General features: G+C 46.8%; 1 protein-coding gene across 2 annotated transcripts; it reads left to right on the top strand.

Annotated features, from left to right (window-relative positions):
• The first annotated feature begins 5,336 nt into the window (after window positions 1-5,336).
• Gpr55 (G protein-coupled receptor 55) lies at window positions 5,337-23,612 on the top strand. Of its 2 annotated transcripts, none has more exons than XM_051190670.1 (2): window positions 5,337-5,553; window positions 22,573-23,612. In XM_051190670.1, the coding sequence occupies exons 1-2, from the start codon at window positions 5,403-5,405 to the stop codon at window positions 23,544-23,546; spliced, it is 1,125 nt and encodes a 374-aa protein (XP_051046627.1). In that variant the 5' UTR covers window positions 5,337-5,402; the 3' UTR covers window positions 23,547-23,612. The 2 variants fall into 2 exon arrangements, with proteins under 2 accessions (XP_051046627.1, XP_051046628.1); XM_051190671.1 differs by lacking the exon at window positions 5,337-5,553 and adding an exon at window positions 6,640-6,721.
• The last annotated feature ends 201 nt before the right edge of the window (window positions 23,613-23,813 follow it).

Genomic DNA, 23,813 nt, shown 5'->3' with positions numbered 1-23,813 from the left:
AGAATTACATAACCCAGAAATCAAGACTTCCGGTCACCCTAACTCCTAGAGCATGGAGAGCATGTTCATAGGAAGCCCTTGGTACTCTTGGGACATCTCATATTTTCTCTGCTCTCTGGGTCACCGTGGGAACAGCAGCTGCTTCCTGATGGAGCAGGTGCCCCAGGGAAGTGGGTGGATGGGGTATGTTTAAGCAGTGGGTGCCCTGGCCAGGGGCTAGCTTGATGCAGACACTGGCTGGGCTGCAGGACAAAGGGCCAGCGCCTCTCACCTTAGGACTCAGCTTTACGTGAGGTTAGAGGTGAAGGTGTCTGTGGATGGTTCTTAAGATGAGGGGATGCCTAGGGTGGGATGGAGGCTGGGATGCCCCCCACTAGCCCCAGGAAAGGGGTTCTGGAACCACGACTCATTTTGAGAGGTTGCATAGGCCCTGGGGTGTTCTCCAGGGGCTTGTTGGCCTGCGGGTGGGATAGAGGAGAGGGCTGAGGCAATGACCCAGCCTGAGGATGACCTGAGACTCACGGAGGCTCGAGAGAGAGCTTGGCGCCACTGTGTTCCTGATAGGATGGGGAACTAAACTGCAGAGGTGAGGTGTTCTGGCTGGGTGTGTGTGTTTACTTGACACAAGCTAGAGTCATCAGAGAGGAAGGAGCCTCGGTTGAGGAAATGCCTCCCTGAGATCTAGCCGAAAGACATTTTCTCAACTAGTGACCAATGGGGGAGGGCTCAGCCCATTGTGTGTGGGGCCATCCCTGGTTCTGTGTTGTTCAAGAAGGCAGACTGAGTAAGCCATGGAAATCAGACCAATCAGACCATGGCCTCTGCATCAGCTCCTGCCTCCAGGTTCCAGCCCTGCTTGACTTCCTGTTCTGACTTCCTCCAGTGACGGACTATGATATGGAAGTGTAAGCCAAATAAACCCTTTCCTCCTCTACTTGCTTTTTTGGTAATGGTCTTTCATGGCAACAGAAATCCAAAGATATGAGGGTAGGTTTCATTGTGAGGCCAGGGTGTGACAGCAGGGACTTAGGATGGTGGAGTAGAATCAGAGCTTTGACAACACGTGGACAAGGTTTGGCTTGCTGCTCATCATCTTCAATAGTTTGCAATCAGCACACCATAACTGTGCAGACACGGGGCTCTGTGTGAGGCTTTAGTACAGGTCCATAAAACCCAGGTCTTGTCCGCCATCTCAAATACTGATTCTTTGTGATAAAAATCTCTTTTCACTATCTAGAAATATAGAGTAGAGCTGAGAATGTAGCTTGGTGATTGATTTGTTTTATATGGAAATACCAAGGGTTCCATGCCCAGTGCCAGGGGTGGAAATGGCAGGAACCAAACACAAAACCAGAATGGCAATGGGCTGGGTATAATAACACACACCTTTACCGCAGCACTTGGGGAGACAGAAGCACTGGCTGTAGGATCTCTATGATTTTAGGCTAGCCTGGTCTACATAGTGAGTTCCAGGCTGGGTAGTAAAACTCTATCTTAGTCAATGATCTGCTGCTGTGAAAAGACACCATGACCATGTCAACTCTTATAAAGAAAAACATTTTATTGGGGCTGGCTTACAGTTTCAAAGGTTTAGTTCATTATGTTGTGGAAAGCATGTCAGCACACAGATAGGCATGATGCTGGAAAGGTCGATGAGAGAGTTCTACATCCAGATCAGCAGGCATCAGGCAGAGAGAGACACCCTGAGCCTGGCCTGAGCACTTGAAATCCTAAAGTAGCCCCCTTCCCCAGTGACACACTTCCTTTCACAAGGCCACACCTCCTAATGGTGCCACTCCCTAGTGACATTCAAATCTATGACCCTACGGGGCTCTTATCCACACCATCACAAACCCTGTCTCAAAAAACAAGACAAACAATACAGCGTAGCTTTCACCCAACCAACTTCTCCCCATCCCTGCTCCTCATTTCCCCAGCTGCCAGTCAGCCTTTTCTCTGCCTGTTCAGACTCTATCTGTGAGTGTGATCATGTGACGTTTGTGTTTCCATGCCTGTTTGTTGTTGTTTTTCACCTACCAGAATGCTCTCCAGTTCCACTCACACACTCATACGTGAGTCACAAGATTCTCCACCCCCCTTCTTCTTTCTCTCTGTGTCAGCGTGTTCTCCATGTTTGTGCTCACGTGCTCCTGTGTGTACATCCGCATGCAGGTCAGAGTGACCTCAGATGTCATCCTCAGTCGCTCTCCACCTTAGTGTTTGAGACAGGATCTCTCGCTGGCCCCAGGGTTCGCTGATTTAGGATTAGACTGACCCACCAGCAATCCCCAGGCATCTTGCTCTCCCCATCCCAGTGCCTGGATTGCAGGTGCACACGGCATGCCTTCTTCCTTCCTTCCTTCCTTCCTTCCTTCCTTCCTTCCTTCCTTCCTTCTTTCCTTCCTTCCTTCGTTTCTTCCTTTCTTTCTTTCTTTCTTTTTTCTTCCTTCCTTCGTTTCTTCCTTCCTTTCTTTCTTTTTTTTCTTCCTTCCTTCCTTCCTTTCTTCCTTTCTTTCTTTCTCTTATGCGGCTTCTGGGGCATCTAACTCAGGCCCTCTTGCTTGTATGGCTAGCATTTTATTGAATGAGTCATCTCTCCAGTCTCCTCTCCTCCCCAACCCTTCTCTCTTTCAGGGTCTCATATAGCCTGGGCTAGTCTCAAATTTGTTAATAGCCAAGAATGATCCTGAACTCAATCATTTTCCCTCTACCTCCAAAGTGCTTGGATTACGAATTTGTACCACCATACTTGGTGGGATCTGTCCTTTGTTAAGACCCCATAGTTTTCCACTGTGTGATATGTATCACATTTTCTTATCTACTCATCTGTTGCTGGACACTTAGGTGAATTCCACATACACATTGTGAGTAGTGTGCACACGCGCACATGCACACACACACACACCTTTGTTGCATTAACTTCTTTTCCCTTGGCTTACAACCAAGCAGAGTGCTTAGCTGCTTGAGTGGGTATCCTAGGCAAGTAGTTGATCTTCATCTGTAGATTAGGGATGCTTGTCAGCTCTGCCCCCTCCAGCTTGGGAAGGATTCAGTACAGGCTGTGCTCAACACTGAGCCCGACAGATAAACTTGTAGATTCTCAGACACCATTGTCTGAGAAGATCCAAACCTTGGCTCTGCATCACATACATGATGCATATCTAGGCCTGTTACTGGAGCTCTCTCTACCTCAGTTTCCTTCTCTGGAAATGGCTATGGTGTTTGCCTCCTAGCTGGTGTGGAAAATTAACTGACTTTTTTTTTTTTTTTTTTTTTTTTTAAAGTCATAGCCTGTTGGCCAATCCTTAGGACATGTAAAGTGGTGAGGGAGCTGTCATCCTCAATGACATCTCCTTGGGTAGTCAAGGTGACTATGGGCGCACATGAAGATTAAACAATGTTGGAGTGAGGTGTGACTGGGAAGATGATGACATCAGAGAGAGCAGAGGTGGGTACATCTGGAACAGGGAGTATGTACTGGCATACTGCTCTCAGGGCAGTGACGCAGGACATCTCCCACAGCTCTGACTGTCTGGCTCTTGGTATTGGAAAATGATTCCTACCCTCTACCCCAGGATTAAAAAAAAAATCAAGATTATATCAAAGATACCCAAAAGGAAGTGAGAGTTTGCTAGACTTTTGTGGGGGACACTTGGTCCTCAGAAGGTGGCACTATTTGGGGAGGTGGAACTTAGGCAGAGGAAGCAGCACCCTGTGATGTTGCCTTTGAAGGTTGTATGGGGACCCAGGTCTCTTCCTCTCTCTGCTTCCTGTTCACTGTGAGCTGAAAAGCTCATGCCAGACAGTCCCACCTCTGTAACATTCTGCCTTGTGGTCCAGAAATGTGGATACAAGTGATTATGGACTAAACCTTCTGAAACTGTGAGCCCAAGTCAATCCTTTTTTCACTGAAGATTCTTTTCTTGGTGTCTGATCACAGTAAAGCGAAGATTGAAGCTGCTCTTGTTAGTAAAGAGCCCAAGGGAAAGAAACCTTTGTGAAAACAAACATGTGAGTTATTGTTAACAGAATTAGTGATTTCTGTGCAACAAAACCAAAGTAATATGTAGAAGTGTAGACGAGGGGTGGGAAGGGATGCAGAGGGAACAAATGCTCAACGCTCACAGTAACCAGGGATGGAAATTTAACAACTGAGGCATGAAGGAACACGACTCTGATGGGCATACGGGGGAGGCGACATAGTTCTCTCTATGCAACAGAATCACAAAGAGAAATTACATATTTTGAATAGACTTCTTACCTGCTCCATCCTCCATGTGCGTAAGAAATAAACAAGAATGAGTTGGGCAGCTAGGCATAGTGGCACACATCTTTAATCCTGGCATTTGGGAGACAGAGTCAGGTAGGATCTCTGTGAGGTCAACACAGTCACAGGACAGCCAAGGAGCCTGTTCACAAATAAACTGTGGGGAGGGGTGCTAGAGAGATGGCTCAGCGCTTACGAGCACTGGCTGCCCTTCCAGAGGGCCAGGGTTCAATTCCCAGCACCCACATGGCAGCTCACAACTGTCTGCAATTCCAGTTCCAAGGGATCATTTGACCAGGCATACGTGTGCTGTACATATCTGTGCTTGCAAGCAAAGTAATCATACATGTAAAATAAATAAACCTTTTAAAAAAGTGGCTTGGTGGCTGTGACATTGAGTAATGTCAAGGAGATGGGAGGTGGCATCAGAGATGAGAAAATGTGCTACATTAGCATAGATGGCAGAGCCACTGGTCCAACCCAGGACTCTTTCACCTGGAGTCTGACATCCCTCAGCTAGCACTGGGAGAAGCTGAAGAAGATAAAGCCAGTGGTGTTAACGCAGAGCGTTCGCTTAGTGTCTGTCAGATGTTTGGAGGCTTCATGCAGTGGGTGGAGAGGAGGTGCCCAAGGGCCTGGTGGGCTTCCCTCCCACCGTGGGGACCTTGACAGCATAAAGCACAGGATTCCCTGAACTCAGCAGCAGGGAAGCCTTGGAGTCTGTGCTTTCCAGAACCTTCCTAGTGAAGGGCCCCTTCTGGATACTGTGGACTTTCAGCACCAGGCCAACCATTAGTTTGAAAAATGACCTTTGTCTGCATCTGCATGCTCAGGGGAATCCAGACCCCACCATAGCCTGGACCAGTACATCGAAGGAAAGAGGCAGGAGCCTCTGAGAGGTCCGGCTACCATCACGATGGAAGGGCAGACAGGTCTCACACAGATGTCTGAGCACCTAGAACTTCCTCCTTCGAGCTCACAGTCAACTTTCCAGGAAGTGGGAGGAGGGAGAGGGGTATTCTGAGCTGCTGCTGTCCCTGCCTTGACCTGAAGTTATCTGACACTTGCTCCCTCTGAGTTGCACACGTGACCACTCTCCAGGAGGCTGGACATCTCCGGCCCCTGCTGGTGGCTAATGAGGTCCACGTGGAGGGCAGGAAAGGGAACTTCCCTCAGGGGCTTGGTCAAGCCTCCAAGGTTGGGGACTCGCCAGCTGTGTGACCACTCATGGGAATCATCTGGGCTTGGGAGCAGAAGTGTGACCAAGCCTGGGCCTTGGAGCAGAGGTGAGGTAAGCAGCTACTGTGTGAATAGAAAGGGCCCTCAGCCCATGTGTCCTCCCCTTATTTCCCCTTCCTTGGTTTCCCCTGCCTCCCCCTTTCTGTTGAGGCTTCCCCTTGGGGTCGGCATCCCGTGGCAGCTTTAACCCGGATGGCACTGTTATCAGCACCGCTCCTTACCTCAGCCAGACTCTTTGGGGAGACAAAGGCAGCCTATGGCATCTGTGGGGACAAAGTGTCTAGGTGTTGGTCTTCGCCCTCTCACTCTGTCTGCTTTCACCAGGGTTGAGAAAGGTGTTACTGTCTGTCTTGGACAGGCTGTGCACAGGCTACACGATAGGTAATCAGCAAGTGATTGTTGATTGAATGAACTTGTGACCCCAGTTCAAAGATGAGGAAGTCATTGGCTGGGAGAAGTCACAAAGCAGAGGCTCAAGGGGCCTGGCCACTCTTGGCTAGTTGGGCTCGCTTAAGAACCAGGCTGCCTCTGATTGACCCTGCGACCTTCTCTCAGACACCCCATTCCCGCTTCCTGTCCCAATTCCTTCTCAGCACGGCCACTTCCCTTACCCTAACCTGCCTCCTGCCCCTAGGGCTCCTGCCCCTAGGACAGTATCTGTACCAGCCCCCCGAGCTGCCCTGTCCACAGAGCAGAGATTCAGAGAAGAGCTGGAGGGACATTTGAGGTTTCCTTTTTGTCAGTCAACTTCCAATATGATGTTTCTGTTCAGTCTTTGAGTGGCTCCCTACTCCCAGATGAGTGGCTTCTAGTTTCTGTCCTTATTCCCTGTGATCCTTGGATCTCAGCTACACAGAGACACCTTGTCCTCGGAGACAGCCCCACCCCTGGCCTTTCTGAATGTCAAACAACCCGTGGGTGTGAGAAGACCACTTGAGCTGTTCTCTATGCCTATGGCTTCTCCCCCACATGGTCCTGCCCTGCTTCCTGCCCCCCTGCCTGGCCCAGCGTAAGCCCCTGCATGGGCAAGTCTGCCCTCAGAGTGGGTGCTGGGCCTCTGATGGCTGAAGTGAAGGGTGAATGGAGCAGCGTCAGGAGAGGATGTGGTTCGTGGAGTAGCTTTTTGGCAAGTAGTCACAAGGGCCTGCTCTCTGCCCTAGAAGGAGCTGCCTCTTGGAGCTCTCTTGATGCCTGATGCACTTGATGGAGTTGGAGGTATGTGCTACGGTATCATCCCTATAGAGCCCCCATCTGAAAGGAGGCAGGAACCCACCCCAGGAGCCAAAGCTTCTAGCTTGCTCTTAGGGATAAGAAGGTAGGGTAGATCAAGGTAGTGATCCCAGGCTTAGGGGATCCCCAAGAAAGTTTTTTATTTGTGACTTTTCGGGTCTTAGAGGCATGGGGGAGCCAGAGAGAGGGCTCTGAGCTATGGGCAGGCCGTGTGCAGCTCTCTGCTGGACATTCCATCTTCCCAGAATTTGCAGAGCACCGAGGGGAGGGGGACAGTGAGTGACAACTTACATAACTTTACTAAATGTCTTCATGTGTATATTTGGCTCACGACCATGCATTTAAACATTTAAATAGCAAGCAACAGCAAGTCATATTCTTTTTTTTTTTTTTTTTAAATACGTGGAGTGGGATGGAACACACCCATAGTCACAGCTGTATGGTGAGGTGAATACAGTCCTGGGGTACATGAGGTCTTGCCCCCCACCCCCAATACACACACACACACACACACACACACACACACACACACGAGAGAGAGAGAGAGAGAGAGAGAGAGAGAGAGAGAGAGAGAGAGAGAGACGCAAAAGCAGGAGGTGGGTGAGCTCTGAGCCCTGTTTTTTCAGGAGCAGCAGGGCCCTGTGAACCCCCTTGCTGGGTCTCCAGATCTAGGCTCTGGACAACACGGTGGGTATAAGACCTCTGCATGGCTCCTGTCTGTCAAGGTCCTGGCTGCCCTGTTTTTGCTGCTCAGGTCTAGGTGTTCTGCCTTGCCCTGCCAGGCTCTGGAGAGGGTGTGGCTGGAGATATTGAAGGTGCCCCTCAGCTCCGGGTTCTGTCTCAACTCCGACAGCAGCTGAATCCGGGGCCTGGTGTTACCATTGCATAGCCTTGGGTTATCAAATCAGTGATAGTAAGGCCTGGAATGGCTGTCACAGAACAGTGGGAACCTGAGCTCTGGAGGACCCCTGCTTCCCACGGAAGCCGATATTTATGCAGGGAGCACCCGCGTACCGGTATGAATCACCCAGACCCACCTTGAGGAGTTTCTATTCCTGTAGACACATGAAAGTCACAGCACGCATGATCTGTAAAAATAGCCTTGCCTTGATACTCCAGGTCCCCCCAGGCTCCTTCTGGCACAAGAGCTGCAGTACCAGGCTGCATGTCAGCCAAACTTTCCTAATTGCCTGGGATGTGTGAGGGCTCCACGCTGCATACCCTGCGGGGCTGGCTCAGCCTTCCTTTGAAGAAGGGCCACAGGGAGTTACCTGCTGACTCCAGAAGACACCTGTGTGGGTGTGACATAAGCCCAGGCTGGATCACATTCATGGTCTAACTATGAAGCCTTCCACCACCATTCTCCTCTCTGGCCAGTGTTGCTCTGTCCTAAACCAAAAGTGCTGGATGTCCCTGTGATGCCCTCAACAGCTCTCTGCTGCTCCTGTGCGGATGTCAGCTGTGAGAAGCTAGATGAGTGTGCACCTAAGGGGACAGAAGAGAGTGGACCCCCTTTGTGGGAATTCGCTCTGCTTGCCCAACATTCTAATACTACTCAGAGGGGTGTGGACCCTTTCTATGCCCCAGAGGTAGAGCCCCCAAGCGAAACAGGTTAACTTGGGAGCTGCTTGGGAGTCTCTGGCCCCACCCCTGCACCCCCACCCCCCAAGGAAGTTCAGGCCCAAAGAGGGGAAGTGTCACTGCCCAGAACTTGCAGGTGGCTGGGTCCTGGAGGAGATATGACACCTCAGAGCTCAATCAGCTGCACGGGACCGCCTCCAGGTAATCGTCTCTGGGCTATTTAGAGAAACTGAGGCCCGGAGCCTCTGACCTGACCTTGCTTTCCTGAAGGTCTGGGTTCTGTCCACTCCTGTCCTAGACCAGTGGGCTTCCGCAGGTAGCAGGCCAGCAGCTGGCCCTGAGTACACTGTACTCCGTGACAGCAGCAGCTTACAGTAGGCAGACCCGGTTTGTCCCTGATAATGGGTGACATTTTTCTACGAACCCTCAACTTCCTCCTGATTTGAGTCAAGGCTGCAGGTCGGGGTGGGGGAAGCTCCCCATATCAACACAGGCACCCTCCCCAGCCAGCTTGGCTTGCGTGCCACCAGCCTCCACTGGCCCACAGTCCACTCCCCCAAAATCTTGCTGGGAAATCACCAAGCACCAGAGATTACATACTCTCAGGAGTTGTCCTGCAACCCCTGAGCAAGAGGCTTCTGGTGAACCACGAGTGGGTGTGGGAACCAAGAGCTAGATGCTTACCATTCACATCATTTGCTTAGCCTCAGTTTACCTCTCTGCGAATGGAGGGACATTAGTCCCCTCTTTACTGGCTCTTGAGGACAGTAAACGATGGGGCCTGCTTATGCCCTGGCAAGCAAGTGGTCAGTTCAGATTGCTATCCTCTAAGGATTATTCTCGAACTCCAGCCAAGCATCTCGTGGAGAGGCTGGGAGAGAAAACATACCGGCCTTTAGAACCCTGAAAATTCTAGATTCTTCCTTGACAGTGAGGACAGGTCAGGAAATGCCTGCCGGTTTGTCCTGGACTGGGCTTTGTGCTGTTCAAGGTGGAGGTCAGGAAGGGGTGTGCACAGTACCACCAATAGCCTCCCGGAAGATTCTTCTCTCTGTTTTTCTTCCCCGAGGGAGCACTAGTCATTCCAACAGATCAGTCCAGCCTGCCTGCCTTTCATTCTTTCGTTTAGTAACTCTCAAGATGGAGTTTTTGTGTGCGCTGGTGTTATAAAGGCAAAGATGTATGGGTCTCACCATGGCACCATTCCTGGACAGCAGGGATGCTTGCCCTGTTGACCACAGGTGATTCCTAGTAGTCCCCACTTAACCAACTGAGCAAGTCCTATGGGATGACCAGGAACATGGGGCTGTGATGTGAGTGCCCACTGGTCCTTCTCTGTCTGCCTGAACTTTTCCTCTACAGATTAAGCTAGAACTCATTATGTTGCACAGGTTGGCCCTGAACTCGTGGCAAACTTCCTGCTTCGTCCTGCTGAGTGTTGAGATTACAGGCTTGAGCTACCGTGTTCATCTGACCTTGGACAGACTCTCTGAACCTTACTTTCCTCACTTGTAAAATGTGCACCCAGAATATATCTCACTGGCTGTGTACTCCACAGGGCACGTAGCCAGTGAGGTCTCAAGTCTCTGAGCTACCCCTTCACTCTCCCAGTCTCATTCTTCCCTCAAGAACAGCCGCTCCTGGTTTCAAGGCGATTCAGGGAAGACACAGGGTCTTCCACTGATTTGGTTAGCTCACTGACTTGGCTAGACCTGCTGATCGGCAAGCCCAGGAGTCTTCTTGCCTCTGCCTTTCCACAGCTGGAACGATAGGGGTACACCTGGTTTTTATGTGGGTGCTGATGATCAAACTTGAGACCTCTTGCTTGTAATACAAGCGTTTTATTGACTGGGCCATCTCAGGTCCCCATCTTGTGTCCCTGCACTCTGGTTTGCAGAAGCCCAGCTCAGGCACAGTCATTTCTGCTGCTTTTGGGTTGGTATTTGCATTCTAACTTGGTGATCTCCAGAACACTAGGGCTTCAAGCAAGGAAACTGGATGGGCGGCACTGGTCTAGAGAATACTTGCTCCTGCAGCTGAATGCCTGAAGCCGTACCAGCTGGGATTCCCCATGGTTGGGGGTGCCATCTCAGTCTAGATCCCTGGAGGTCTGTCTAGAGCAGTGGCTGGGCACTGATGAGCTTGCTACAGCCTAGGGGAGTGGACATCCTCTTGGCCTGCAAACATTCTTGTGTGTGTGTGTGTGTGTGCTGTTCCTGACACTTGTGAGGTCTGGAAAATGTAGGCCACTGTGGGGAAAGGAGAGCTAAATGGTGTTGAGTCTTTTGGTTTGGTTTCTCAGTCTCAGCTGTGAAGAAGCAGCTCTGGCCTGCCCCGGTGTGTCAGATGGGGGCACCCTGGGCACAGGGGCTACAGTTATAACTATTCATATAGTTTCGTGGAGGAACTGGCAATAAGAGCCAGCGTGGTTAGGCTGACTCCAAACTCCTGGGACTAAGCAAGGTTTTATGGACAGGCAAGCGAAGCTAAAGCCATTTCTCCTGATAGAGACAGAGGTGGACTAGAGCCAGGGCCAGTGCCTTCCATGTGGTGACTACTTTTTCTCTTTATCAAACTTTCGAGAAAATACTATATTGAGAGAAGATTCAATTTCAGGGCTAAAAACAAACAAAAGCATCCTGCAGCAAGAATACATGAGCATTTTCTCTGTAGTATTCTGGATAAGCCGGTCCCCTGCTTTTGCTTGTAGGGAGCTCACTCACTCACAATGGGAGTGTTTGCTTTTGAAGTACTTATAACAAAACAGGCCGGCTCCCTGAAACAAGCAGCCTGTGGCTACTGGTGGCTACTCTTCCTCCGACCCTGTGAACTCACACTGTGGATTGTGTCCTGAGCCCTGCTGGATGGGCTCTCCTCTCTATGGGTCAGGAGCTCGGCTCAACCTATCTTCTTTTTCCGGGTTCTGCAGCTCTTCATCTGGAGCCCCTACAACCAAACAGCCTTGGGGTGCAGGGTGACTAGAGCCAAGAAAGGTGACTGCAGGCCCTGTTCCTCTTCCAAATTGTGTCAGGGTGGTCTTGGTTCACCTCACTTCTTACTTTCCCGTATATGGGAAAGAATACCTAGAAATTCTCATTCACTGCAATTCTTGTGTTTTTATGTGTGTCTATTTTTTGTCCATTATTTCAGCGACGTACTTCCAATTTTATCTCTGACTCACGTTATTTAAAAGACTATGCTAGAAAATCTTAGACGTAAACAAGAACATGTAGAAAAGCCATTTCCATGTTAGTCAAGGGCCTATGGATGTGTGGGGGGTCCCGATGCTTGGATAACTGTCCGTGGTCCATGAAGGAGCGTTGAATGTGGGATAGACTCAGCATGAGTGCTGTCTACAGAGACTCCCTAATGGAAAATTTTGCTCCCTCATCTATGCTGTTAGCTCTCCTGCAAACCGGGCTGACCAGAGCTCTGACCTCTCTATTTGACTAATGATATTTTTAGGATCAATCACCACAGTTGCTAAATACAATTAGTTTTCCCTTTCCCTTACTTTGCATTTCTGGCACATTCCCATCATGCATTCCCCCCCCCCCCCCCCCGCAGTGCACACTGGAACATAGATTGTTTCAAATTTCATCATTTGCCATAGTTATTGCCGTTGTAGGGTCTCTGCTACCCTAGCAGTTCTTTTGACTAGAAAAAAAAAATATTGTCCTATTTCTTATTTTTTTAGCATACTACAAGCCCAAGAGAATCAAGGTGACGCCATTCACCTTAGAACGCCTGAGACCTTTCGTTTTCTCTGTTTCTTATCCATAAAAGATAGTTGGGTTTTTAAGTGGATGCTCCTTTTCATAGACGATGTTGATATTAAAATGCTTCATTATGTTTACACTAACTTCGGGAGAGTTGCCCCTTCTGTCTTGAGACTGTTTTTTCAATTTCAGTTTCATCATAAAATTTCTCTTCCTTTATCTTTTCAAAGTAGATAAGATCACTTAACATAAATGTCAAATTGGAAAATACTAATACTCTGATGTTTGCATTTGTATCTGTTGACAGTTCACCAAACTTTGAGATAATTATATTTTAGATAATTGCATTTATATTTGCTTTCACCCACTTTATTTATTTATTTATTTATTAGAGATTGAGTCTCAAACAGCCCAAATTGGCTTCCGTTGAGATCCTCCTAAGTCAGCCTCCTGAGTGTTGGGATTACAGACATGTACCCTTCCACCTGGCTATTAAAAAACAAAACCAACAACAACAAAAACAAGTTTAAAATAGTGGATACATTTGGAACTTTGTGAGTTTGAGGCCAGCTTGGTCTACATAGTGAGCTCCAGGACAGCCAGAACTTCATATAGAGACACTGTCTCCAAAAAACAAACGAACAGCAACAACAAAATGATTCCCTCTGACCTGAGATGATAGTGTCCCCTCAGCTGAGCACTGGGCAGTTCAACAGCTCTCTTCATTTTGTGTGACTCTCACACCCTTGCCACGCCTCGAGTTAATCCAGACCACACTTGGTTTCAAAAGTTATTTTTATCATTTTCCTTCCATTCCTGATGCTGGATAAAATATTTAAAGAATCTCATGCTGTTTCCATGTTTTCCTGTATTATTATGTTAGGGATACACATAAAAAATGATAAATAAAATAGCTAATTAAAAAAAATCACCTACTATCCAACTACTAGAATGTAATGCTGTCTGGTATACGGAAATTTTTTTTTCTAGTTTTTTTTTTTTTTCCTGTGTGTGGGTTTTTAAAAATCACAGTTGCAATCATTCTGAATGTATAATATTATAGTTTGTGGGTTTTTATGTAACCTAGTCAGCATAAACATAGCATCAAAAATTTTCCATTAAGTGGATTTACCGTAGTGAAATTAACCATTGCCTAGTATTTTAATGTGTGTATTTTTTTATTATTAGAAAAAAATGCCACAAAGAACACATTTCTCTACATATTTTTTTTTCTTTCACATAGTTTATTTAAAGCCTAAGAGTTGCCAGATAGAAAACTACTATGATTTTTGTGGCTTATGATTAACCAAATATTCTAAGTTCTGTGTCATGTACTGGCTTGCATACTCATTTGAGTATTGACGAGCCCTTGCTCAGCTTCTCGAACTTGATAAACATTTTTATCTCAGTAAATGCTTTTCTGTGTCCTTTGCCTGTTTATCGAGCATCTCCTCATAGAAAAAGAACATAGTTATCTAAAAATATCTGTTTCACTGTTTTATTCAGAATATTATTTTATTTTAATTTTTAAAAGAAATTTTCTGCTCTGCAAAGCTGTGCTGGCTTTATGTTTAATTTTTTTTAGTTTATTTTGTATTATTTTACGTGCATGAGTGTTTGCCTCCACATGTGTTTATACAATGTTTGCCAGGAGCTCTTGAGTTCAGAAGAGGACTTCAGATTCCCTGGAACTCCGGATACAGATGAGTGGGAGTGGTCTGTGGGGGGTGGGACTGGGCCTGGGTCTTTGTACAAGCAACAAGTAATCTTAATCATTGAACAAACTCTCCAGGCCTGCCTGCTTTCCTGTGCGCTCTCTCTCTCTCTCTCTCTCTCTCTCTCTCTCTCTCTCTCTCTCTCTCTCTCTCTCTCTCTCTCTCTCTCTCTGGTTTTGGGGATTGTGCCTCAGGCCTTGTCTCCCGCTTTCCCTCTGGTTTGATTTTTGTCAAATGCAGTTCCTTACTGAGTTTGAGTGTCTTTAGCTGCCTATCGTCAGGCAAAGACTTGAGTCTTCAGTCTTTAGATCCAATAGTCTCAACTCACTGACTGTGCCTTTATTATTTTTTTTTTCAAGGGTGGGGGATGTCTCGTTTTATCTGCCAAATGTTTCAGTACATTATCTGAGGTATCTGAGTGCTGGTGTCTGGTTTCAATAAGAATGCTTTTATTATTTCACCATGAAACACAAAGTTGCCGTGGTATCAGCAAGTTACTCCTTATCATTCTACGAAGTGCTTTCTGTCTCTTCATTTAATGAGCTGTCATGAAAAACAATGTATATAAGCAGGTGGCTTTTCATTTTCACTTTAATGATGTGATCCACAATGCTAGTAGCTGTCCCAGTTGAAACTAATGTATGCCTTGTTTACAGGGTTTATAATTAAAATATACTGAAGCCTACTGGGTAGCCTCTCAATTAGGATGGCTGCATGCCTGCACTTAGCACTGGCTCTTCTCTTTTGTGTTTTACAAATCAAGCTTGGTACTGGGGCGTGCTTTGACGGCAGACACCCATTAACATTATCTGGTATTCTTGCATAGTTCATAGCCTGTGGGAATCACTAGCTGCTTAAAACACTGAAGTAAGCGCCTGCTTGATTCATGAGCAACCTTTGATGGCACGCTGTTTTTTTTTTTTCATGATCCCTAGTCTAAGGGATGCTTCTCTGTCTTGCTCAGTTCTGGTAAATGGAGTTTCCTGCTGTCAGTCTTCCGCCGTATGAAGGGTTTGTGTGGTTGCACACAGGGACGGAGAGTGTTTCTTGCTGTAGTTATCTCCTTCCTCTCTGAGCTTAATGTCTGCTACATCTAGATAAACATTTCAGTTTGCTTTTTTGATCACAGCTGAGGATCAAAGTAGACATCTGTCCATAGTTTAGGGCCGTGTCTGCCCCCGACCCACCTGTTATGTTACACTTCTGGGTTCTGGTGTTTCTGTTTCTGTCATTATTTTTCCTCCAATTTCTCTGGGACTCTTTTCCCTCACTTTTCTAAGGTCTCGAGTGGATTACTTAATTCACATATTTAGTCTTCCCCTCCCTTTTCCCCCCTCTTAAAAAAAAAAAAGTTATAGCAACCAGGGCAACATATTTGTCTCCAAATGGTTCGGGCTGCATTGTGTGAATTAATTTTTTAAATAACAAATCAAAGACGTCTTGCATTTGTGACTACTTCCCAAGCATTTTGTTTTCTGGCTTGTACTTTAGTTTTAAGCAGCCAATTATTTTTCTTCTACACTCTTTGTATGTGTTAGAGAATATAGACAACATGACTTCAGCCTTGGGTTTTTGTTTTGTTTTACTTTGTTTTTTGAGACAAGCTCACACTATGTAGCTTACCTGGAACTCTCTGTGTCAACCAGAGCATGTATGTATGTATGTATGTTGTATGTATATATGTATGTCCTCAGCTTCAAAGATTCACCTCTACCTCCCAAATGCTGGGATTAAAGGCATACATACACCACCACACTGGCCTACTGTGGTGTTTTGATGGGTGTTTTACTCTTGCTAGACAGATAATTCATTTTTGGCCAACGTTTCTTGGGTATATAAGGGTAAAAATAGGTTACTTCTGTACTTAAAACCAGACTCAATAACTGTTAAGTAGTATCAATTGTACTGTTTGTTTATTCTATTCTGACTTAACATTTTTTCTGTTGACCTGTTTGAATCTGTTAATGCTTCTGACACAACTGGCTTTGGTTAGCACATCTCTAAATTCTGTCTTTATATGCTTCTCTACCGTGCCGTTTGCACACGAGACTGCAGTGTTAGCCTTCTTGGTTGTATCTCCCTTCCCTTCTTTTATTTTGTTTATGAGATGCTGGAGCTTCAACCTCGGGCCTGGGAATACCAGACAAATACATGCTTTACCACTGAGCTACACTCCCACCATGCATTTTCCTTTTAGTAATTAAAAAAGAACCAAACCGTTTCCCCCCCTTTTTATTAGCACACATCTGTTGTGCAAACTAGTAGGTTTCATTACGCCAGAGCACTCACACACAGAGTACAGTATGTTTTCGTCCCATCATACCCCCTTCCCACTCGCCCCTCATACCCTCTCCTCCCCCAGAAAATAACCTTCCCAGTGCCCGGTGACTTTATTCCCCGGGTTCTGCCGTTTGCCATCACAGCCTGTTTTGGGTTTATTTCTTTGTTGTCACGGGACTGTCACATCGAACACTGTGTGCCTTGGTAAGAGCAGATCTGAATAATATTTATGGTTTGTTGTTGTTGATGTTGTTTGTTTGTTTTATAGGATTTCACTATGAAGCCTGGCTGGCTTAGATTAGAACTCGCTCTGTAGACCAGGCTGGCTTTGTACTCACAGAGATCTGCCTGCCTCAGCATCCCAAGTGCTGGGATTAAGGGTTGCTTCACTCACCAAACCCAGCTTGAATGCTGCATTTTAGTGAACTATGAGTGTCGGGAGAGAACAGTTTGGATGTTTCATATTTACTTTTTATTTCTATGCTGGCTTCTTTCCTGGTTATATTTGCTCTGCGCTGAACAGTCTGGTGTTTTTGTTCTTTCTCTTTATCTTCTTTGGCGATTTTGAAGATAAATGTTCTGTTTTAACCACGGAATTTAGCAAATATCAATCTACATAATAGGGTTTCGCTATGACATTTTCACATATATTCATGCATTTTGATCATATTCACCATTATCTCATATATCTTGCTGAGTCCCCTTTCTCTTCTCAACTAGCCTTCCTTCTGCTCTCGCAGATACCTATTTTTAGTAGTCAGTGGTTACTTTAAGGTTCTTTTTTTTAAAAAAAGTCCTACATTTGGCCTGGTGAAATGGCTCAGTGAGTAAAGGCACTTGCAGGCAAGCCTGATACCCTGAGTTCAATCCCAGGGGACCCACATGTAGAGGAAGAGAGCCTAGCTGCATAAGTTGCCCTCTGACCTCCACACACTTGCTGTGGTACATGTACACACACACACACACACACACACACACACACACACACACGCGCACACACACATACAGAGAGAGAGAGAGAGAGAGAGAGAGAGAGAACATAAACTAAAAATTAAAATCTTACACTTTCTGATTGGTTTCCCATCAGCTTCTTGGATATCTTGCACTGTCTTAGCAACTGTCTGCTCACCTGGAGGGAATCAGTCACCTACAGTGTGGTTTGTAGACTGGTGCAGGCCTGGGTTGGCTGGGAGAAGGTGCTATAGCTCCAGGCCTTTGGTTGAGTATGAATTGGTCTTTATAAATGCCTTGTCTTCTCTAAGGATGGATGTTTCATCTCTTACCCAGAGAACATTTATGCCTTTTTGTCTTATTTCTGTGGAGACCCAGTTTTTTTTTTTTAAGATTCTTTTTAAAAAATTACTTTTTGTTTTCATTTTGTGTGTATGAGAGTTTGCTGCTTGTATGTGTGTACCACGGGCTAGAAAAGGGTGTCTGATTCCCAAGGGAGTTACAGACCATTGTGAATCTCCATGTGGGTGCTGGGAACTGAACTCAGGTCCTCTGTATGAGCAACAAGTGCTCTTAACCATTGAACCATCACATCAGCTCCCCTTTGAAGAGTCTTTAAAAGATGAATTATCCTCAATCCTTGGAGGAAATTGAGAGGATTAATATTTCAGACCCTCCAATAACCATGCCATTAGCTGGCAGTAATTTTTTTAACCTGATTCCCGTTATGTCTATTTGTAGATAATGCATCTTCTAGCTTCAAAGATCACCTTTTGAGAAGGACCCATTTGAAGTCTTTCAGTAATTTAAATGGGACCTTTATGGTAGTTCTCCTGGGGATGAGAACAGCTGAATCTTGACATGCACACACATGCATGTATACACACACCCACCACAGTATCAATGTAGGCACATCCCAGTATCCTTGATCATGGCTTTTGACCAGACCAACTTTCTCCTTTTGCTATCTGTTGTTTCTCCTCTTCTTCCTTCCCTTCTTCCCTGCCTCCCTCCCTCCTTCCCTCCCTTACTCTCTCCTTCCCTCTATCCCTTCTTCCCTCCCTCCCTTCCAGCCTTCTTTCCTTTTGCAAGTGGTCTTGCTGTGATATATAGTCTAGTCTTGAACTCCTGTGCTTAAGTGTCCTCCTGCTTCTGCTCCCAAGTGTTGAGATTACAAGTGTGTTCCACAATGTCCAGCTGTTTTGTGGGTAAGAGAGGGTGCCCATGCACCTACGTGTGTAGGCGCAAGGTAAATGTCAGATGTCTTTTCTCAATCTTTCTTTACCCTCATGTTTTGAGACAAGGTCTCTTACTGAACTGAAGCTCAGGCCAGCTGGCCATGAGTGTTAGGGATCAACCTGTCTCCACACAGCACCAAAGCTGGGGTTACAGGTACATACCACTATACTGGGGATTTTTGGTGGGTTATGGGGATCTGAGTTGTGGTCCTTGTGACCGTATGGCAGGTACTTTACCAATGAGCCGTCTCTTCAAGTCCCAAATGTTCCTTTCTCCTTAATTTGGAGGGTTCATCCATGGAGTTTTCCTGAGCATGACACATACATGTGCCCGGAGGTTTTGGATTTTCTTCTTTTCTTGGTTTTCTGCTGTCCGTGATCTCAAAGGCAATTGCTGATGACTTGAGCCTGCTTTTGCCATCACTCCAAAGTTTACCTTGCAGCTTCCAAGTCACACCAGCTAGTTTTGGGATTGGTCTGTGGTGCTCTGAGCATTTTTTGTCAGGAGGAAACAGCCTGCCATTCTGCATTTCTTCTAAGCCTCCCATACCACGACTCTTCCATCACTCTGCCCTTAGCAGTTATGGGAGTCCTGAGTTTGAGGACCCTTGCAAAGGTTGCAGAGGTCCCCCCCCCCACACACTTACCACACCACACCAGTCTTGTCTTAGCTGGGTTTTCTACTGCTGTGATGAAACACCAATACCAAAAGCAACTTGGGCAGGAAAGGGTTTGTTTCACTCAAGTCCCATATAACATGTTGCTCCTTATCAAAAGTAGTGAGGGCAGGAACTCAAGCAGGGCAGGTACCTGAATGGATGCAGGAGCTCATGCAAAGGCCATGGAGGGGTGCTGCATACTGGATGGATTGCTTCTCGTGGCTTGCTCAGATTGCTTTCTTATAGAACCCAGAACCACCAACCCAGGGACAGCCCCACCCACCATGGGCTGGGCCCTCCCCATCAAACATTAGTTAAGAAAATGCCTTGCTGGCTTGCCTACAGCCTGACCCTATGGAGGCATTTTCTCAGTTGAGGCTCCCTCCTCTCCGATGACTTTAGTTTGTGTCAAGTTGACATAAAACTAGCCAGCACTGGTCTAAAGCACTGGTCATGGGAGAGATGTCTTTTTGGGCCTCTGTGACATGAGCCTAAGAAAAGTTCATATACAAGAAAGCACAAGGCCATTAGGAAGCCACCTGGGTCAAGTGCTGTGCCTTAAATGTTTAACATAAAGGGTCTGTCTGTCTATACATATGTCTACATGTCTGTATGTATAGATTTTTCTTTTAAATAGGAGTTACAAAGAGTTTGGGAATGGTATTCCACTTATGATCTCTAAAATATCCGAATTTGGGGCTGGGGTGGTTTGGGATAGGGCCAGTGGGTACAGTGCTTTCTCTGCAAGTACACGGATCTGAGTTCGGATCCCTGGCACTCACAAAAGCTCGGCACAGTGGAGTTCATCTGTAGCCCACAGTGAGTTCCAGGTTCAGTGAGAGACTGCCTCAAAAAACAAATGAAGGAGAAAAAAATAAAGCTCAGAGTGGCAGAGAAAGATCCTTAACACCCAACAGCCTCCTCTGCCTCCATCCACACCTGCACACATGTGTGCATCCATGCACACACCCTCACCATTCCACACCCAAAAATGCCCAAATCTTTTCTTCCCACATGCTCCCTAGAAAGCTGTAGTAAGCCAGGCGGTAGTGGCACACACGTTTAATCCCAGCACTCGGGAGGCAGAGGCAGAGGCAGACTGATCTCTGTGAGTTTGAGGCCAGCCTAGTCTACAGAGTGAGTGCTAGGACAGGCTCAAAGCTACAGAGAAACCATTTCTGGAAAAACAAACAAACAAACAAACAAACAAAAAAGCTGCAGTAATGAGAAACGGCCAAGGAATGGGAATTCTCCTGACAGTGAGGATGTAGCAAAGAAATTAGCCACGAGGATGTGTGGTGTGGAACTCGCTGTTACCCAGGAAGCCTAACTGTTTGCTAATAGGCTTCTGGTTGAAATAGTGATGTTGTCTACACAGTGAACTCAGAGAGGCTATTAGAGAGAGGGAATTGAGTCATGTATACTCATGTGAAACAATTTCTAAGAAACATTGTTCACTGGAAAATCAAGGGACAGAACTGTAGGTATAGTGGTTATTTTTTTTTTTTTAATTTCAAAGGCACATACTTATGTGTATGTATGAAAATATGGTTATAACTAGGAACTCCTAGAGAAAAATTTCAAGCAGCTGTTATGCATGGTTAGCTCTGGAAAGTATGACTGAGACCCTGAGGTACAATGGAGGCATGTGGTTTTGAATTCTTTGGATAGCTTATTAAATGCTCAAATTGCTTTTCAGCTATAAAAAAATAATTCTAGTATAATAGCATAAGCTAAAAGCTACATCCTGACCATGGGTCAGGGGTCGCTCTGGGGATCCTGGGATCTCTCTCCTGATATCCAGGACCTGGGTCGATTATCTGTTTTTAATCTGTTCCAGGGACACCTTCCTCTATACTGAACCCCACAGTGACAATCTCACCCTCCTAAAGCACCCAGACTCTACACAAGACCTGGTCAGAGCCTGGCCAAGGCCAATGCCTGGGAGAGTGCATCTCCAGCCTTGGCTGTCTTGTCCTTGTTCCCTTCTTGTCTACAGCACTTTCTTTGTCCTAGGCAGGCCACAGGCTCCCACCTCATTCCCTCTGGGAAGGTCCCTTCTTCCATGAAGAGTCATTTTCTGCCTGGGTTTCTCTCCAGGACAGTAAAAGCTGGAGCTGCTCCAGTCCTTTCAAGTCCCCCGGAAAGAGGTCCAGGCATGAATCTGATTGCCTTGCCTTGAACCAGTGGACAAATCAATGCCTGTGTCCAGGGGGGCGTGATGTGCTGATTGGGGTTATCCCTGCAGTCAGAGGTGGAGTCAACTGTCCAATCAGGACAGTGGGTGCAGGAGAGCGGAGGGTTCCCTGCTCAAAGGGGATCTGGGCCTGTAAAGAGCATCTGAAACCCTCCCCAGCAGCACCCCAGTACCTCCCTTCCCCTTCCCTCCTCTGTATTGCTAGAGACTGAACCAGAGGTGTTGTATGTGCTAGGCAGATGCTCCATTCCTGACCATAGCCCTAGGCTCCTTTCCACTTTTTCTACGTTTTGAGCCAGGGTCTCACTCAGTTGCCAGAGCTAGTCTTTGCCGTGTGAACCTCTCCCGAGCACCACCCTCTGCCCGTTTCTGGATGACAGGTTCACACCACAGATGCACACCATCAGGCCCAGCCATTTTCAATGATGTGGAATTCTCTCTTTGCTTAAACCATCTTGATTCAGAGTCTGTGTTTTTACTCATTTCAATGAGAGCTCTGATGGAGAAAATGGAGAGACTCGGGCACATGCAATCAGCCTTGATAGTTTTGGTTTTACAGCTCAGTGAGTGCAATGGTCAATAAATCACATTAGAACTTCAATATTTCATTACAAAATGGGGTTTGTGTGAGGTGTTTTGCTCAGTCGGAGGCTAATATAAGCTAGGCTAAGCTGTGGTATTAGATATATTACATGTACTTTCTTTTAACTGACAATATTTTCAAACCCATGGTAAATCAAGAGACATCTGTAAGAGAGTAGTGGATGCTGGGAAGGCTGGATTAAAAGTAATTGTTCTCTTACACATGTTCTTCATTTACATTTCTATTTATATGTGTGAGCATTTTCCCTCCATGTATGTGAGTGTACCATGAGCATGCCTGGTGCCTGTAGAGTCCAGAAGAGGGCACTGGCCCCTCCGGAACTGGAGTTACAGATGGTTGTGGGCTTCCGTGTGGGTGCTGGGAATCAAACTCAGGTCCTCTGCAAGAGCAGCCAGTGCTCTCTAGCCCTGGTTTTGCTTCTAAATTTAAATGTAATTTTTTGAGATAGTTTCAGTACGTATTCCTGGCTGCCTGCCTCTGCCTCCCCAGTGCTGGGATTAAAGGTGTGTGCCACCACAGCTAGCTTAAGATGTGCAGCCCTGGCTAGAACTATCTTCTTACCTCTGCCTCTCTCTCCTTGAACTCAAAGCTCACTAATTTGGCTACTCTAGTTAAGTAGCTGGTTCCAGGAATCTTGGTCTCGTCCTCCAGTGCGAGTATGACTAGTGGCCCACTATGCCCATCCAGCATTTTTATGGGTTCTGGGGACTTAAACTCCAATCTTCATACTGGCGTGGCAAATGCTTTACCCCAGCCCCTTGCTCTGTGTCTGTTACCTGCAGTGCATTAAGCATGGGTTGCTAAGTGCTCACCATCCTCTGCCAAGTTGTTTTAGTTGTTCATCAGTTCAAGGGGGTGAGAGGAACTCTCTTTTCTACTGTTGGTGTTGCAGGCAAGAACATGAGCCGTCTCTACACAAGTGACAACTGCTCATTCGATGACGTGGATAAGCTGATGAGTACCTTGCAGCTGGCAGTCCACATCCCCACCTTCCTCCTTGGCCTGGTCCTTAATCTCTTGGCCATCCGAGGCTTCGGCGCCTTCCTTAAGAAGAAGAAGAGGCAGCCAGAATACATTGCCACTTCCATCTACATGATTAACTTGGCTGTCTTCGACTTGCTGCTTGTGCTTTCACTCCCATTCAAGATGGTTCTGCCACAAGTGGACTCCCCCTCCCCCATCTTCTGCACTCTGGTGGAGTGCCTGTACTTCATCAGCATGTACGGAAGCGTCTTCACCATCTGCTTCATCAGCCTGGACCGCTTTCTAGCCATCCAGTACCCAATCCTGGTCAGCCACCTCCGGTCCCCCAGGAAAACCTTTGCGATCTGCTGCATCCTCTGGATCCTGGTATGGATCGGAAGCACCCCCATCTACACTTTCCACGGGGAAGTTGAGAAATACAAGTGCTTCCATAACATGTCTGATGGCACCTGGAGTGCCAAGGTCTTCTTCCCCTTGGAGATCTTTGGCTTCCTCCTTCCCATGGGCATCATGGGCTTTTGTTCCTATAGGAGCATTCACATTCTGCTGGGCCGTCCAGACTACACCCAGGACTGGATCCGACAGAGAGCCTGCATCTGGACCATCGCTACCAATCTTGTCATCTTTGTGGTCTCTTTTCTCCCAGTGCACTTGGGTTTCTTCCTGCAGTTCCTGGTGAGGAACGGCTTTATCTTGGAGTGCAGAGTCAGGCAGAGCATCAGCTTGTTCCTGCAATTGTCCCTGTGTTTCTCCAACATCAACTGCTGCCTTGATGTTTTCTGCTATTACTTTGTCATCAAAGAATTCCGCATGGGCATCAAGGCCCACCGACTTCACTCAGTCCAGCTGGTCCACCAGGACACCACGATCTCCAGGGGTTAAGGGAAGGTACCCCTCTCAAGGGAAGGAGATCCTAGTCCCAAAATCTTATAAGGAACATTCTGTGCTTCTTTGACACTCACTGAGTAACATCTTTGTTCTGTGTACCCTTAAGACCTTTCCACAGCACCTGGATGACTGAGGTACATCACCTTTGGTTTGGGTTTGCTAAAGAACAAGGTGACTTCTTCATTTCTAAATCCAATATGTATGAAGCAGAAGAAATGAAAAAGAAAATGTAGCATTAGACATCTGTTTCTCAGCTTTTCT

This window comes from Phodopus roborovskii, unplaced genomic scaffold (assembly GCF_943737965.1).
Source record: "Phodopus roborovskii unplaced genomic scaffold, PHOROB, whole genome shotgun sequence".
Lineage (NCBI taxonomy): Eukaryota > Metazoa > Chordata > Mammalia > Rodentia > Cricetidae > Phodopus > Phodopus roborovskii.
The sequence above is the reverse complement of the archived record's forward strand: the minus strand, read 5'-3'. Positions and strand labels throughout refer to the sequence as shown.

Coding starts and splice junctions, on each gene's coding strand:
- Gpr55 (XM_051190670.1), top strand. CDS start 5,403: ATGAGGTCCACGTGGAGGGCAGGAAAGGGAACTTCCCTCAGGGGCTTG. Junction 5,554..22,572: donor GCCTGGGCCTTGGAGCAGAG/GTGAGGTAAGCA, acceptor TTGGTGTTGCAG/GCAAGAACATGAGCCGTCTC.